At 39.7% G+C, this 14,632-nt stretch overlaps 1 protein-coding gene across 1 annotated transcript in view; it reads left to right on the top strand.

Annotated features, from left to right (window-relative positions):
- Positions 1–1,981: 1,981 nt before the first annotated feature.
- LOC109924503 (general transcription factor 3C polypeptide 3-like) overlaps positions 1,982–14,632 on the top strand; it is a 14,649-nt gene continuing 1,998 nt past the window's right edge. Inside the window, exons 1-5 of the mRNA XM_048598728.1 lie at positions 1,982–2,246; positions 3,482–3,605; positions 5,499–5,690; positions 10,896–11,061; positions 13,262–13,409. Of these exons, the coding sequence (XP_048454685.1) occupies positions 2,034–2,246; positions 3,482–3,605; positions 5,499–5,690; positions 10,896–11,061; positions 13,262–13,409 (843 nt within the window). The 5' untranslated portion in view covers positions 1,982–2,033. The remainder of the gene's footprint in view (positions 2,247–3,481; positions 3,606–5,498; positions 5,691–10,895; positions 11,062–13,261; positions 13,410–14,632) is intronic.

Genomic DNA, 14,632 nt, shown 5'->3' with positions numbered 1-14,632 from the left:
GATCGAAAGTGTCAGATGGTGTGAATAAAGTGTCAACAGCTAAGTAGTAAGTGAAGGGGATGACCTATAATCGAGTTAATAGAGGCAGAGAGATAATTACAAAAATTTTAAAAATAAGATGGTGCTGGAGACAAACCAAATGGCTAGAACAACACGATAGGTATAAGAGTCACATGCTGAGTGTCTAACCAAAGTAACAAGTAATCCAAAACTGTACAAACTAATTAAGGTAGAGAGATCGTAACAATTTATCAAGGTGATGGTGTTAAAGTAGACAGTAAAGATTTTACAAATACGGAACAGTATGGTGTGGTTACATGTAGCGCGACATGAACTCAAGATCATGGTTGAGGTCATCTTCATGGCTATAGAACTTGGCTCTCAGTTTCTGCTCAGCAATTCTGAGTTGTTGTGTATCTCAAAGGCCACCTTGGGGGATGCTTAACTGAAGATCGGAGGCTGAATGTCCTTGACCGATGAAGTGTTCCCGACTGGGAGGGAACGTTCTTGTCTGGCGATTGTTGCGCGGTGTCCTTGACCGATGAAGTGTTCCCGACTGGGAGGGAACGTTCTTGTCTGGCGATTGTTGCGCGGTGTCCATTCATTTGTTGTCATAGCGTCCTCCAAGGCGGCCTTCGAGATACACAATGTAGAATTATTGAGCAGAAACTGAGAGCCAAGTTCTATACCCATGAAAACGGCCTCAACCATGATCCTGGGTTCATGTCGTGCTATATGTAACCGCACCATACTGTTCTGTGTTTGTAAAATCTTCCTTTATTGTCTTGTTTTAACACCATCACCTTCATAACTTGTTATGATCTCTCTGCCTTAATTAGTTTGTACAGTTTTGGATTACTTGTTAATTTGGTTAGACACTCGGCATGTGACTCTTATACCTATCATGTTGTTCCAGACATTTGGTTTGTCTCCAGCATCACCTTACTTTAATTTTTTTGTAATTCTTTTTCTGTCTCAAATAATTGGATTATAGGTCATCCCCTTCACTTACTACTCAGCTGTTGACACTTTACTCACACTGTCCGAAACTTTTGATCACCTGCAGAGACTTATTATTCAGCTTGTGGATGCTCCACTCACAGCATTTGTATGATCTTTTGATCTCTCTGCCCATTGATCTCTCTGTCTATAAATTCTGTGCTTGTATGCTTTTCTTCAGTTCACTTGATGAAGGGGCAGCGCTTCGAAAGCTTGTGATTTTAAATAAACCTGTTGGACTATAACCTGGTGTTGAGTGACTTTTGACGTTGTCCACCCCAGTCCAACACCGGCACCTCCACATCATAATTGAAGAAAACATACATCCAGGGACGTGCAGGCTGAGTGGATTAGCTATGGGGAATTCAGGGTTACAGGAATAGGATGGGTCTGGGTGGGATGCTTTTTGGATGGTTGGTGTGAACTTGATAGGCCGAATGGACTATTTTCCACACTGTCTGGGATTCTGTTGTTTTGTTCTATACTTGTATCAGTTTACAAACTGCACACAGCTGTGTTAAATGGATTTTGTTTGCAGTTTGTAATAATGCATTGGTAACAAATATTTGACAGTAACTCCTGTTTTTATTGTTAAATATCCAGTTGTTATGAAGTGTCAGCCTGTTGGAAAAGGTTATCCTAAGCCAGTATTTATGGTTTTTCTGTCTGTTCTAGCTGCAGGGGAGGCATCAAAAGGAACATTTGTAAATTAGGATAGTGTTACCACTACAAAATGGCAGATGATTTTACAACATAAGGCAGACCATGCAGGAGACTCAAAAAGATCTGGCAGCGTTCTTGGAGAGTGAAAAATAGAGTTAATGTTTCAAATCCAATATGACTCTTCTTTGAATGATTTTGTGATCCCTAATTAACTCTGGTACTGGAAGATGACAAGGAATGAAAAGACTCCATTTCCTAAAACATGTAAAGGCTGAAAATCTGATGGATTTCATAAAATAGAAAGTGAATTGTTAACTGTTTTGTTTTTATCTCAACTTTAGTTGTGAATGTTTCACTTCTTTTAAACAAGCATGAATACAAAATTATCGATTATTTATTCTGCAGAGGAAACCTCTGATGGTGTTAGCAAGTCTGTCCATAGGGTTTTTGCTTCAATGTTTGGTGATCATGTAAGTGATGATGATGATGATGATGAGGAACAGGAACAAAGTGAACAGCTCTCTGCTGGAGAAATTTTTGCCTTGGAAATGGAGCTACACCGGGAACATAAGAAAATGCAGAGGGTGAGCAAATTGCAACACTCAGCACAAAGAAGATGCTACGTTGAAATTAATTGAGTGCAAAAAGTATTTTCAGACCGTTTAATAATGCTAATGAGTATAAAAATGTACAATACACTCTTAAACACAGTAGATACTATAATATGATTTGAAACTTTCATTCAAATTTTGAAATTTCTAAACTTTTAACAATAATCTGAAATTGTTCCTTGAATTACTGCTTAAGGATCTTTCTTGGTAAAATTGCCCCATCATTTGTAGAGTTTTGGATTCCAGCAAAAATAGGAACTTCAAAATCTTTGGGTCATTACAAAAAAATTATTGAATGTCAGATTATTTATAATAAATTCTCAATACGGTGAGGCCAGTTCTGGACTATGGTGTAGAGGAGGGGTCAAAATAACTTTTTTCAACGGCTTCTCTTGGGATTTTCTCAAGGGCTTCATTTTGATTTTCAGGGGCTTCTTTTGCATTCTTAATAATTCTTTTACTGCGTTGTGCTCTCAAGTAATAACATTAACTGCTGTATTTGTGTTGATGTATTGGGTATATGGATCTCACACTGAAGCAGAATTAGTAGAATTCATTAGGATCCTCAAAAGGTGTCACCGCTCCATTAAAATTAAAATCACAAACTCAAGGGAAGCATTAATTTTCTAGAGACCACGGTACTTAAATTAGCTCAAGACAATATTTGTTTACTTCAAACATATTTGTCTCTAATTATTTTCAAGTCTGTTATCATGTTTTTTCTAAAACCTTTTTACTCCACCAAAATGAGGGAGGATGGGTACACAATGTGCAATGGCATAAGTTAGCAACAAATGTTTTATTTTAAAAGAAATATGCTTAAAGTAAGCAAATATTTAACTCCCAGGAAATTGACTCCCAGGGAAGACAATTGATTCCTGGGCATTCAGCGTTTTAGCTAGGGATTGGATTAGCATCTATTGAGAAGGAGGCTTGAGGGTTATAAATATATAAATCTTGTTTTTTGTATTTTCAGAGGAGATAAGCAGGTGAACCACATTCTTCTTAATGTATGGTTTGTGAAGAGGTGACTGTGTTTAAAGTCTGTTTGTACCTTTGACTCCATATATGTTCAAATTGCTGAAAGGTTACAACTATAAGTAGAATGTAGAAGCTTCAATTTGTTGATATGTTACCTTTGAAGACTTGGGAATTTAACTTTAATCTTTTCATTTTTCTCTCCCCCCTCATCACCTCAAATGTTTTAGGAGAGGCGTCCTCGGAGTAAACTCCCTAAAGCTTTGAGAGGTCTCATGGGAGAAGCTAATATTAGGTTTGCACGAGGAGACCGAGAAGAAGCTGTGATGATGTGTATGGAAATCATTAGACAAGGTACAAAAGTTCTTGGTTTATACACTGTTTGAAGGTCAAACCTTCGTCTGCAAAATTATAGCTCTCCAAACTCATTGAAGTCGCTTTGAAAAATATATACAAGCATTAATTCAGAATTTCCTTTTCTATTCACTCATGGTAATTTCCACTATTTAGTAGTTTTCTGAAATTGGAATCTCAGAAATCTGCCATCTGTGTGTTCTGACTTTTGATCCCAGTGCAATACAGGGAGTGTAACAGAATTGCAGTTCAGCTATCAACCAGTGACAGCATGAACTGAAATTTAAACTTTGATTGAAGGAGCGGTGAACGCTGGAGAGACAGAACTGCTCCTGTTCAATCACAGACTCTGTTTCTCCAAGGCTTCACTTCCTGTAACCACAGGTTCCCTACCTCAACTTCTCGCTGCTCCTCCGAGAGTGGAATCTTATAGCGACATGAATGATGTGGGTTATGTTGGGAAATGTGGCAGAATTGTATGAGAAGTTGGTTGAGATCTATCTCGACATTGGGAGCAACCATCCGTGTAACTTGGTGAAACTGACACTTAGTGAAGAAAATTTAAGATTTAGCTCAGAATTCACAACTGGATTCCTTATCGCAAAAAAAAACATACATTTTTGTCTTTGGTCATAAATTTTCAGATCTTTTTGTCTTCAGCCATCCTCATCCCCCGTGATAGGTTTCCCTGCCAGGGGAAACATGCTGTCATTCGCTATCCTGTCAATCCCATTTGGAATCTTGTATGTTTGAATGAGATCACCAATAATTTCTCTAAACTTCAGAGAATGTAACTTCAATTTAGTCAGTCTCTTATTCTAAGACAACTCTTTCATCCTATGAACATCTCGTTGTGAACTTTTGCAGTACCACAGTACCACCTCTGAGGTAAGCTTATACTTTCTTTAAATGTGGAGACCAAAACTGCACAACTGCACTCATGTCAAAGGTCTGTATAACTGCAGCAGTTCTTGCTTTTTCTTAAAAGCAAAGTACTGTTGATGCTGGAGATTGGAAATAAAAATAGAAGGTGGTGGAGAAACTCAGCAGGTCTGGCAGCTTCTGTGGAGAGAGAAACAGAGTTAATATTGATTAACTGATTTATTGTTGTCACTTGTATGGAGATACAGTGAAAAGTGCCGTTTTGCATGCTCTACAGGCAGATCATACCATACAAAGTGCATTAGAGTCACAGAACAGAATGCAAAATACAGTGTTACAGCTGCAGAGAAGGTGCGCAGAGAGAGAGAGATCAGAATTAACATTTGAGAAGTCCATTCAAAACTCAGTGAGCTGAGTTTCTCAAGCACTTGCTACTACTGCCCATACATCTCCCTTTTACTATGAGGCAATAGGTTTAGCATGACCCAGAGTTTTCACAACCTTGCTGATGTATTTGATACCAGAGTGAGCTTCTCACCACATCTGCCGTAACTCTAAGTCTGTTCACTTCAACCTCCATAACACCACCAACTTTTCTTCTTGTTCATTGTGTCGACTACTGAAGCCTTCATCCATGCCTTTGTTAAAATTAGACCTGACTATTCGAATGCAGTCCTGAGCAACTTATTATTTTCTAAACAATATGTGCAAGAGCTGATCCAAAACGTTGCAGCCTGTAACCTATCTTAACCAAGACCCATTCATCCGTCAGCCCTACGCTTCTTGTCTATGTTACCTATACTGATTATTTTATTATGGTCTTTCAAATATAATTTGCATTGAGATTGATTACATTTTTTCTCATGTAAACAGTAGGAATGTAAGACGTTTTGTGATATTGTGAACAGTTTGCTGCATAAGCCACTTAGTACAGACAGTGAAATAATTCCATGTATTAATCAAAACATTCTCACTTTTGATACACAATTCATAACTTTTTGTTTTGTCTAGCTCCTCTTGCCTATGAGCCCTTTTCCACTCTTGCGATGATTTATGAAGATCAAGGAGATATGGAGAAATCACTGCAGTTTGGACTAATTGCAGCTCATCTGAATCCAAGTGACCCAGAGGAGTGGGTGAAATTGGCTGAAATGTCCCTTGAGCAAGACAATATCAAACAAGCTATTTTCTGTTATTCAAAAGGTACTGTAAATTCATCCCTTAGATAGAAACTCTAACTTGAATGGGTGTCACAGGTTTTAATTTGGTTTTAGTCCCAAATTAGTGCCAGAATCTTACCTGGCAGTTCATAAAGTGAAGCGCTGGCTCAGCGTAGTTACTCCACAGGCTGCTAGGTAACAAAGGCATTATGACGTGGGTAGAGTTAAGAGTAGCACCAGTCAACAGATCAGAGCAAAACTTTGTGGCTGTACCACTTATAGTTGTGATTAGTGATGGACAACCAGGCAACCAATTTGTGGAGGCAGGACAGAAATCACAGATCTGTACGCCCCTCAGGTCCTGGGCTGAGCACAGCAGCCCCCTCCTTAGGGCTGTAGTTGGAGGGTCTTGAACTATCCCTTATCCCAGGACATGGACAAGGCTTAGGGAAGGAATATGCTCATCTTCAACCACACGAAGCTCAACAAGTGACTGTAGGAGTTGACATTGATGCATGTGAATTTCTCTTCAGCTAAAAGTGTCAAGTAGATAATTTCATTCAACCTCCTGAGGTTCCAATTGTTATAGCTAGTAGAGTAAAATGCAATGTCTATTACTGCAGTTGAAAAATGCTTAGGAGTTTTACAGTTTCACGGTAGCTGACTGTGTACAGTTAGCTAAATTTTCAGCATTCAAACTAGTACTTTGTCTTTAATATTCCATTGTTATAAAAATGTAATCATTTTGGATATTCAAAAATGAGATTTTTTATGTTAATGTGCTTAACTAGAGTCATAGACTCATACAGCACAGAAACTGTCCCTTCAATCCAACTTGTCTGCACCAACCAGATATCACAATCTGACTGAAACCCAATCTAAAACTTACCTATTCATATAACCATTCTTACCAATGTCCCGTATAACCACAACATGGCATCCCACCTCCTAGGTTCAATGTTATGACGAATGAAGGCAAGCATGCCAAACGCGTTCTTCACCAATCTGTCTACCTGCAACTCTACTTTCAAGGAAATATGCACCTGCACCCCCAGGTTTCTTTGTTCAGCAACACTCCCCAGGGCCCTATCATTTACTGTACAAGTCCTGCTCTGGTTTATCTTAGCAAAATGCAACACCTCACATTTATCTAAATTAAACTCCATCTGCCTCTCCTTGGCCCATTGGCCCATCTGATCAAGGTCCTGCCATACTCTGAGATAATCTTCTTCACTGTCCACCATACCACCTATTTTGGTCAAATCAAAATCCCAATAAATGACAAAAATCAGTGGACCCAGCACTGATCCTGGCACACTACTGATCACAGTCCTCCAGTCTGAAAAACATCCCTCTACCACCACTCTCTGTCTTCTACCTTCAAGCCAATTTTATGTCCAATTGGCTTGCTCCCCTGGATCCCATGGGATCTAACCTTATTACCCAGTCTACCATGTGGAACCTTGTCGTATGATTTACTTAAGTCCATATAGACAACATATACCTCTCTGCCTTCATCAAACTTAATGGTCACCTCTTCAAGAAACTCCATCCAGTTAGTAAGACATGATTTCCCACACACAAAGCCATGCTGATTATCCCTAAGCAGTCCTTGCCTTTCCAAGTGCATGTAAATGCAGTCCCTCAGAATGCCCTTCAATAACTTATCCACCACTAACGTCAGGCTCACCGATCTATAGTTCCCCAACTTTTCCTTACAGCCTTGCTTAAATAATGGCACCACGTTAGCCAATCTTCAATCTTATGGCACCTAACCCGTGGCTATCAATAACACAAATATCTCAGCAAGGGGTCCAGTAAGCACTTCCTTTGCTTCCCACAGAGTTCTGGGAAATACCCGATCAGGCCCCTGACATTTATCTACCTTTGTGCGTTTTAAGACCTCCTGCACCTCCTCTTCGGTCATTTGGATACTTTTCAATATGTCACTGTTTATTTCCCCAAGTTCTCTAGCTTCCATGTCCTTCTCTACAGTAAATACTGATGCAAAATACTCGTTTAGTATCTCACCCATCTCCTGTGGTTCCACATGTGGATGGCCATGTTGATATTTAAGGGGACCCATTTTATCCCTAGATACTCTTTTACTCTTAATGTATTTATAGATTCTCCTTGGATTTTCCTTAGGGATTCACTTGATCCCAGTTGTCTATACCTGATGAATGCCTCCTTTTTCTTGACCAGAGCCTCAATTTCTCTAGCCATCCAGCATTCCCTACACCTACCAGCCTTGCCCTTCACACTAACAGGAACATACTGTCTTTGAACTCTCATCTCATTTTTAAAGGCCTCCCACTTCCCCACCTTTCCTTTACCTGCGAATAGCCTCCCCTGTCAACTTTTGTAAGTTCCTGTCTAATACCATCAAAATTGGCCTTACTGCAGTTTAGAACTTTAACTTTTTGATCAGTTCTGTCCTTTTCCATAATTATTTTAAAACTGAAAGAATTCTGATCACTTGCACCAAAATGCTCCCTCACTGACACCTCAGTCACTTGCCCTACTTTATTTCCCAACAGAAGGTCAAGTATGGCTCCTTCTCTAGTAGGTATATCTACATTTTGGATAAGCAAATGTTCTTGTACACACTTAACAAATTCCTCCCCATCCGAGCCCTTAACCCTACGACAGTCCCAATCTATGTTTGAAAAGTTAAAGTCTTCTATCGTTACAACCCTATTTTTCTTACAGATATCTAAGATTTCTTGATACGTTTGCTTCTCAATTTCCCGCTGACTATTGGGAGGCCTGAAATACAACCACAACAAGATGATCCTCCCTTTCTTATTTTTAAGTTCCCCCTCATATAACTTCAACAGATCTCCCAGGAATATCCCTCCAAGTATAACCGCAATGTTCTCCCAAACCAAAAACGCCATTTCCCCTCCTCTCTTGCCTCCTTTTTTATCCTTCCTAATAGCACCTATACCCCAGAACATTAAGTTGCCAGTCCTGTCCATCCCTGAGCCACGTTTCTGTAATAGCTATGATATCCCTGTCCCATGTTCCCAACTATGCCTTAAGTTCATCAGCTTTTCCTGTCTGGCATTGAAGTAAATGCAGTTTAATTTATCAGTCTTACCATGTTCTCTACCAAGCGGTTGCCTGCCTTTACTATTAGACTTGCTCCTCTTATCTACTTTACCAGCCTCAGTCTTTTCTCTTTCTCACATTGCTTTGGTCCCTGCACCCCCCAACACTCCACCAACCCCCCACCCTGTTTAAAGCCTCCCGAGTAAAATTAGCAAATTTCCCCACAAGGATATTGATCTCCTTCCAATTTAGGTTGAACCAGCCTTTCTTATACAGGTCATTTCTACCCCTGAAGAGATCCCAATGGTCTATAAATGTGAATCCTTGGCTCCCTGCACCAGCTCCTCAGCCACACATTCTTCTGCTCTGTCCTCCTTTTCCTACTTTCACTAGCTTGTGGCATCAGTAGTAGTCCAGATATTACAACCCTTGAGGACCTACTTTTTAACCTCCTGCCTGGTTTCCTACATTCTCTCTGCAGAACCTCATCCCTTTCCTTATGTCATTGGTACCAACATGCACAATAACCTCCTGCTGATCACTCTTCCCTCTCAGAATATTCTGCACCCTCTCTGAGAGATCCTTGACTCTGGCATCAGGGAGGCAACACACCATACTAATGTCTCACTGATGACTGCAGAAACATCTGTCTGTGTCCCAGACAAAAGTGTCCCCTATTACAATTGATTGTTTGGAACCTGACATGCCCTCCATTCCAGTAGAGCCAATCATGGTACTAGAATCCTGGCTGTCAGAGCAATATTCCCCTGAAAGTTCATCAACCCCTACAGTATCCAACATGGCATACCCTTTTGAGATGGGAATAACACAGGAGACTCTTGCACTACCTGGTTACCTCTCCTACCATTCCTAGCAGTCAACCATCTATCTGACTGTATCTGCGGTGTCTCCACCTTCCTGAAACATGCCACTCATCACACCCCCTTGCTCTTGTAAATTTCTCATTGCCTCTAACTGCTGCTCCAAACGATCCATGCAGTCAGTTAGGATTTGCAACCAAACACATTTCCTTCAGACATAGTTTCCAGGAACATTCAAATTCTCCCTGATCTCCCACATCTGACAGGAAGAGCACATCACCCTACTAAAAACCATTTCTGCCTCTTTAACAATCTACAGACCCAGAAATTACCTAAAAATAAACACATCACACTTTAATCAAAATGCAGCGTCTTACTGCTCAAAAACACTGCTCTGTGATAACTTAATAATACAATAACTTAATAAACAATCCTTAATATTAAAAGTCAATCAAGAGACAGATCACAGTATTAACGTCAATGCCCTCACCTTACTCACTATTAAAGATTAAAAAAAAATTGAAGTTTTATAAGTCTTAAAAATCAAACACTCACCTGATCAGGCTCAAAAACCAAAGGTTGGCCTCTTCTGTAGTTTCAGGCAGTGATATTTTTCTAAATCAATGTAACCTCTACACAGCTGAGACCTCCGATGTCAGTGATGAACCTTTACTGCTTGTTTGTTGTTTTAGTGAAAGCTGCATCTCCAGAACCCTTGTGCAATTTCTCAGACCGACAACTTGTTCAAGTTACTTTTGGGTGCTGGCTTTGACCCTAGCTTTCGATATCAATCAAATGTTAATGTCAATCAGACTTCTGATCCTAGGTCTTCTGAAGTATTTGGCTTTATTAAATGTAGAAAATCCTGGCCTAGTCCGTATTGAAAGCAGAATTATTGCTGCACTGTATTTGACCATTTTTATACTTCTACCAACCTGTCTTTTTGAAACTGGAATTGCTTGAAAATTAGCAGTTCTTTTCTCTGTTGCATGATAGGATGGTTGGTATACAACAGTAATCTAAAGATGGAGACAAGCGTAAGCTGTAGGAGCACAAGTAGGCCATTCAGCCATCAAAACAATGCAGTTAATTTCTGCTGGAATTGACCAAAAGTATTTGTAGTGAATTCATAAAGTCCTACAATATTTCATTTGTCTGTTTATCTCTTTAAACTTTTGGAAAAATTATTGGACAACTTAAGTGGGAAAAAATACATGGAATAAAATTAAGCTAAAAACTTATCACACAATTCCTAATTATTGATAATCCACGAATTGAAGTTGTGTGGACATAAGGAGTGTGCTTGTAATGTGTAATCTTGAATTATAAAAATTATTTATTATACACAAAGCTGATTTGTTTTTAAAATGTAGCCATAAAATATGACACAACAAACGTACGGTACCTGTGGGAACGTTGCAGTCTCTATGAACAGCTGGGTGAACACAAACTAGCTATGGATGGATATAGGCGCATCCTGAACATTCTGCCGCCTACTGATGGGGAGCATTTTATGCAGTTGGCCAGAGATATGGCAAAGTAAGTTTTCACAGACCAACTGTTGTTTACTTTCTTTCCTCAAAAACACACTGATCTACCTGCCTAAACAATTTATACTTGGATTAATAAATGCTTAAACATTGTGTCAGCTGATTTGCTTTATTCAATCCTTGGGATGTGGTGTCGCTGGCTGGGCAAAGATTTTTTTCCCATCCCTGATTGTCCAGCAGAAAGTGGTGATGAGCTGTTTTCTCCATTTTATGCATTCACCAAAACTACATGAGAATGTGAAAAAGTAAGTGTATTTCTGACAGTGTGAAATTCACTTTTAGATTTTTGCTTTCAATACTTTTTAAAAAAAAATCACTTAAAAGATCCTTATGTAAAATAACACACCATTTGTTTGTATGCAGCACAGATTCTTTATTCTTTCATGCAATATGAGTGTTACTGTCACCATTTGTTGCCTATCTGTGATTACCCTTGAACTGAGTGGCTTGCTAGGCCATTTCAGTGGGTAGTTATGTGTCAGTGACATTGTGAGTCTGGTATTGCGTTTCTGATCTTAGTGTAGGTGCTGCCTAGGCAGCAGCATTCACTTAATTCCTTTCTACATAATGATTGAACTGAACGTAATTAACAATTAAACTGAAGTTACGTAACTGTGATCTATTGGTAACGTATCTTTCGTGAGGTTACTGCCACTTGTTGGACAAAAATAAAACCATTTGTGTATCAACTTATGTATTAGAGAGAACATGTTTCATATATGCTGATTAAAATATACTTTTATGTTCAACCACACAAAGTCTACTTGCTTATGAATTATAAATTTCTATATTGTATAGAGAAGTACAGGCATGCTTCATAGAGGAGCATGTCCTTCTAGATAGCTGTATCCCTTAATTTAAGGAACAACATTATGAAGCTTTTTATCTTAACAAATCAATGTCAAAAAATTAATTTTCAGTTTACCCATTTTTGTGTTGCTTTTCTAAATCAACGTAGAAGAAAATCATCTTGTTTGAGTACCTACCTTCGTAGAACGGGGACGCAGGAGAATGTGTATAGTTTTATATAACACTTGTTTTCAGCTCATGAGTGAAGTTCACAAAGGAGTGAAGGTGCTGGCGTTGGACTGGGGTGGACAAGGTCAGAAATCTCATGACACCAGGTTATATTCAACAGGTTTATTTGAAGACGCAAGCGTTCAGAGTGTAGCCCCTTTGTCAGGTGAAGTGAGAAACAAGCACACAAAACACAGAATTTATAAGTAAAAGATCAAAGTGTCACGCATCCTCATCAGTTGTGTGACCCTTTGATCTTTTACTTATAAGTTCTGTGTGCTTCTTTCTCACTTCATCTGATGAAGGGGCCACGCTCCAAAAGTTTGTATCTTCAAATAAACCTGTTGGACTATAACCTGGTGTAATTTGATTTCTGACCTTGTTCACAAAGGAGAACTTAGAGGTGCTGATGTACCTATGACATTGCACTTTTGTCCTTCTGATTTATGAGTCCTCCTCTTTTGTTCTGCCTCTTTGCACCCTCAGATCCTATAGTTTAGCCTATCCAAGAGCCTAAAGCCATCCACTGTCTCCCTGTATTGTCTTTTTTTATCCTGCGGTATCTGACTTCCTGGCCTCTTTAACGTTGGTCCACACATCTCTCCCCATCACCAGATGACGTCTATTACCGTCTAATTTCTTCCTACTGCTTATTTTCTTCATGCTGTTGATTCTTTTACTGGCCCTTCAGTCGTTATCCTCCCATCCTTCCTCTGTTTCCTGCATGATGTTAATCTCATCCCCTTTTGTTAATCATGTACATTCTTTTCCTGTCAACTGTTTCTTCTCTATTGCCTTGTGACTAAGCCTGCACTTACCCTGTTAGATTTCACACTCTGCTTAGAATCTGGCCTCTAATCCTTGCTTTAGTTGATTTTTGAGTCTGGCATGTCTGTCAGCTCCCGACCTAAATCTAGCTTTCCTGTATTAGGCTGGGAAGAAGCAATTTAGAAGAAGATTTCTAGCAATAACATGTACTTAGTCTTATCACAAACTTGCAGGTTAGTGCTAGGAATGCATTTCATTGTGATTTAAATGAGTCTGAATCTTGACCCTATCAGAATCTCTTTCCACATCTTTCTCACTGGAGTTGAAGGAAATGTTTGACTGCAATCCTAAAGGAGCTAGGTTTATGATTTGTAAATAAAACCATAAAATGTATTCCTTTTCAGAAGCTATTATGAGACCAATGATATTACATCAGCCATTGGTGTGATGGAAGAGGCTCTCAGCAAACATCAGAACCTGGTTTCTGCTGAGGATGTTAACATGGCAGCTGAATTGTACCTGTCCAGCAAGCAATATGATAAAACTTTGGAGGTAAGGCATGAGTGAATGAAAAAAAAATGATGAATTAGTGCTTTCCTTGTGCATATTCCTTTCCATCTATTGTACTCAGAGAAGTAGCTTTACTGAGTCAGATAACCAGTATTTGAGAAAGGTGGTAAGGAATAGCCAGGGAACTATAGACCAGTGAGCCTGATGTTGGTGGTGGGTAAGTTGTTGGAGGGAATCCTGAGGAACAGGATTTACATGTACTTGGAAAGGCAAGAACTGATTAGGAATAGTCAACATGGCTTTGTGCATGGAAAATTGTGTGTCACGAACTTGGGATTTTTGACGAAGTAACAAAGAGGATTGATGAGGGCAGTGTCGTAGATGTGATTTGTATGGACTTCAGTAAGGTGTTCTACAAGGTTCCTCATGGTAGACTGACTAGCAAGGTTAGATCACATGGAATACAGGGAGAAGTAGCTATTTGAAAACAGAATTGGCTTGAAGTTAAAGACAGAGGGTGGTGGTGTGGAGGGTTGCTTTTCAGACTGGAGGCCTCTGATCAGCGGTGTGCCACGAGGATCAGTGCTATGTCCAGTGCTTTCTGTCATTTTATATAAATGATTTGGATGTTAACATTGGAGGTATTGTTAGTAAGTTTGTAGATGACGCCAAAATTGGAGATGTAGTGTATAACAAAGAAGGTTACCTTAGAGTACAACGGGATCTTGATCAGATGGGCCAATAGGCCAAGCAGTGGCAGATGGAGTTTAATTTCGATAAACGTGAGGTGCTGCATTTTGGAAAGGTAAATCAGGGCAGGACTTACACACTTAATGTAAGGTCCTGGGGAGTGTTGCTGAACAAAGAGACCTTGGAGTGCAGGTTTATAGTTCCTTGAAAGTGGAGTCACAGGTAGATAGGATAGTGAAGAAGGCATTTGGTGTGCTTGCCTTCATTGGTCAGTGCATTGAGTATAGGAGGTGGGAGGTCATGTTGCAACTGTACAGGACATTGGTTAGGCCACTACTGGAATACTGCGTGCAATTTTGGTCTCCCTGCTGTAGAAGGGATGTTGTGAAACTTGAAAGGGTTCAGAAAAGATTTACAAGGATGTTTCCAGGGTTGGAGGGCTTGAGCTATAGGGAGAGGCTGAATAGGCTGGGGCTGTTTTCCCTGGAGCGTCGGAGGCTGAGGGCTGACCTTTATAGAGGTTTATAAAATCATGAGGGGCATGGACAATGTTTTTTTCGCCATGGTGGGGGACT

Source organism: Rhincodon typus, chromosome 7 (genome assembly GCF_021869965.1).
Source record: "Rhincodon typus isolate 14 chromosome 7, sRhiTyp1.1, whole genome shotgun sequence".
Lineage (NCBI taxonomy): Eukaryota > Metazoa > Chordata > Chondrichthyes > Orectolobiformes > Rhincodontidae > Rhincodon > Rhincodon typus.
Note: the sequence above shows the minus strand (reverse complement) of the source record. Positions and strands in the feature narration are given on the sequence as shown.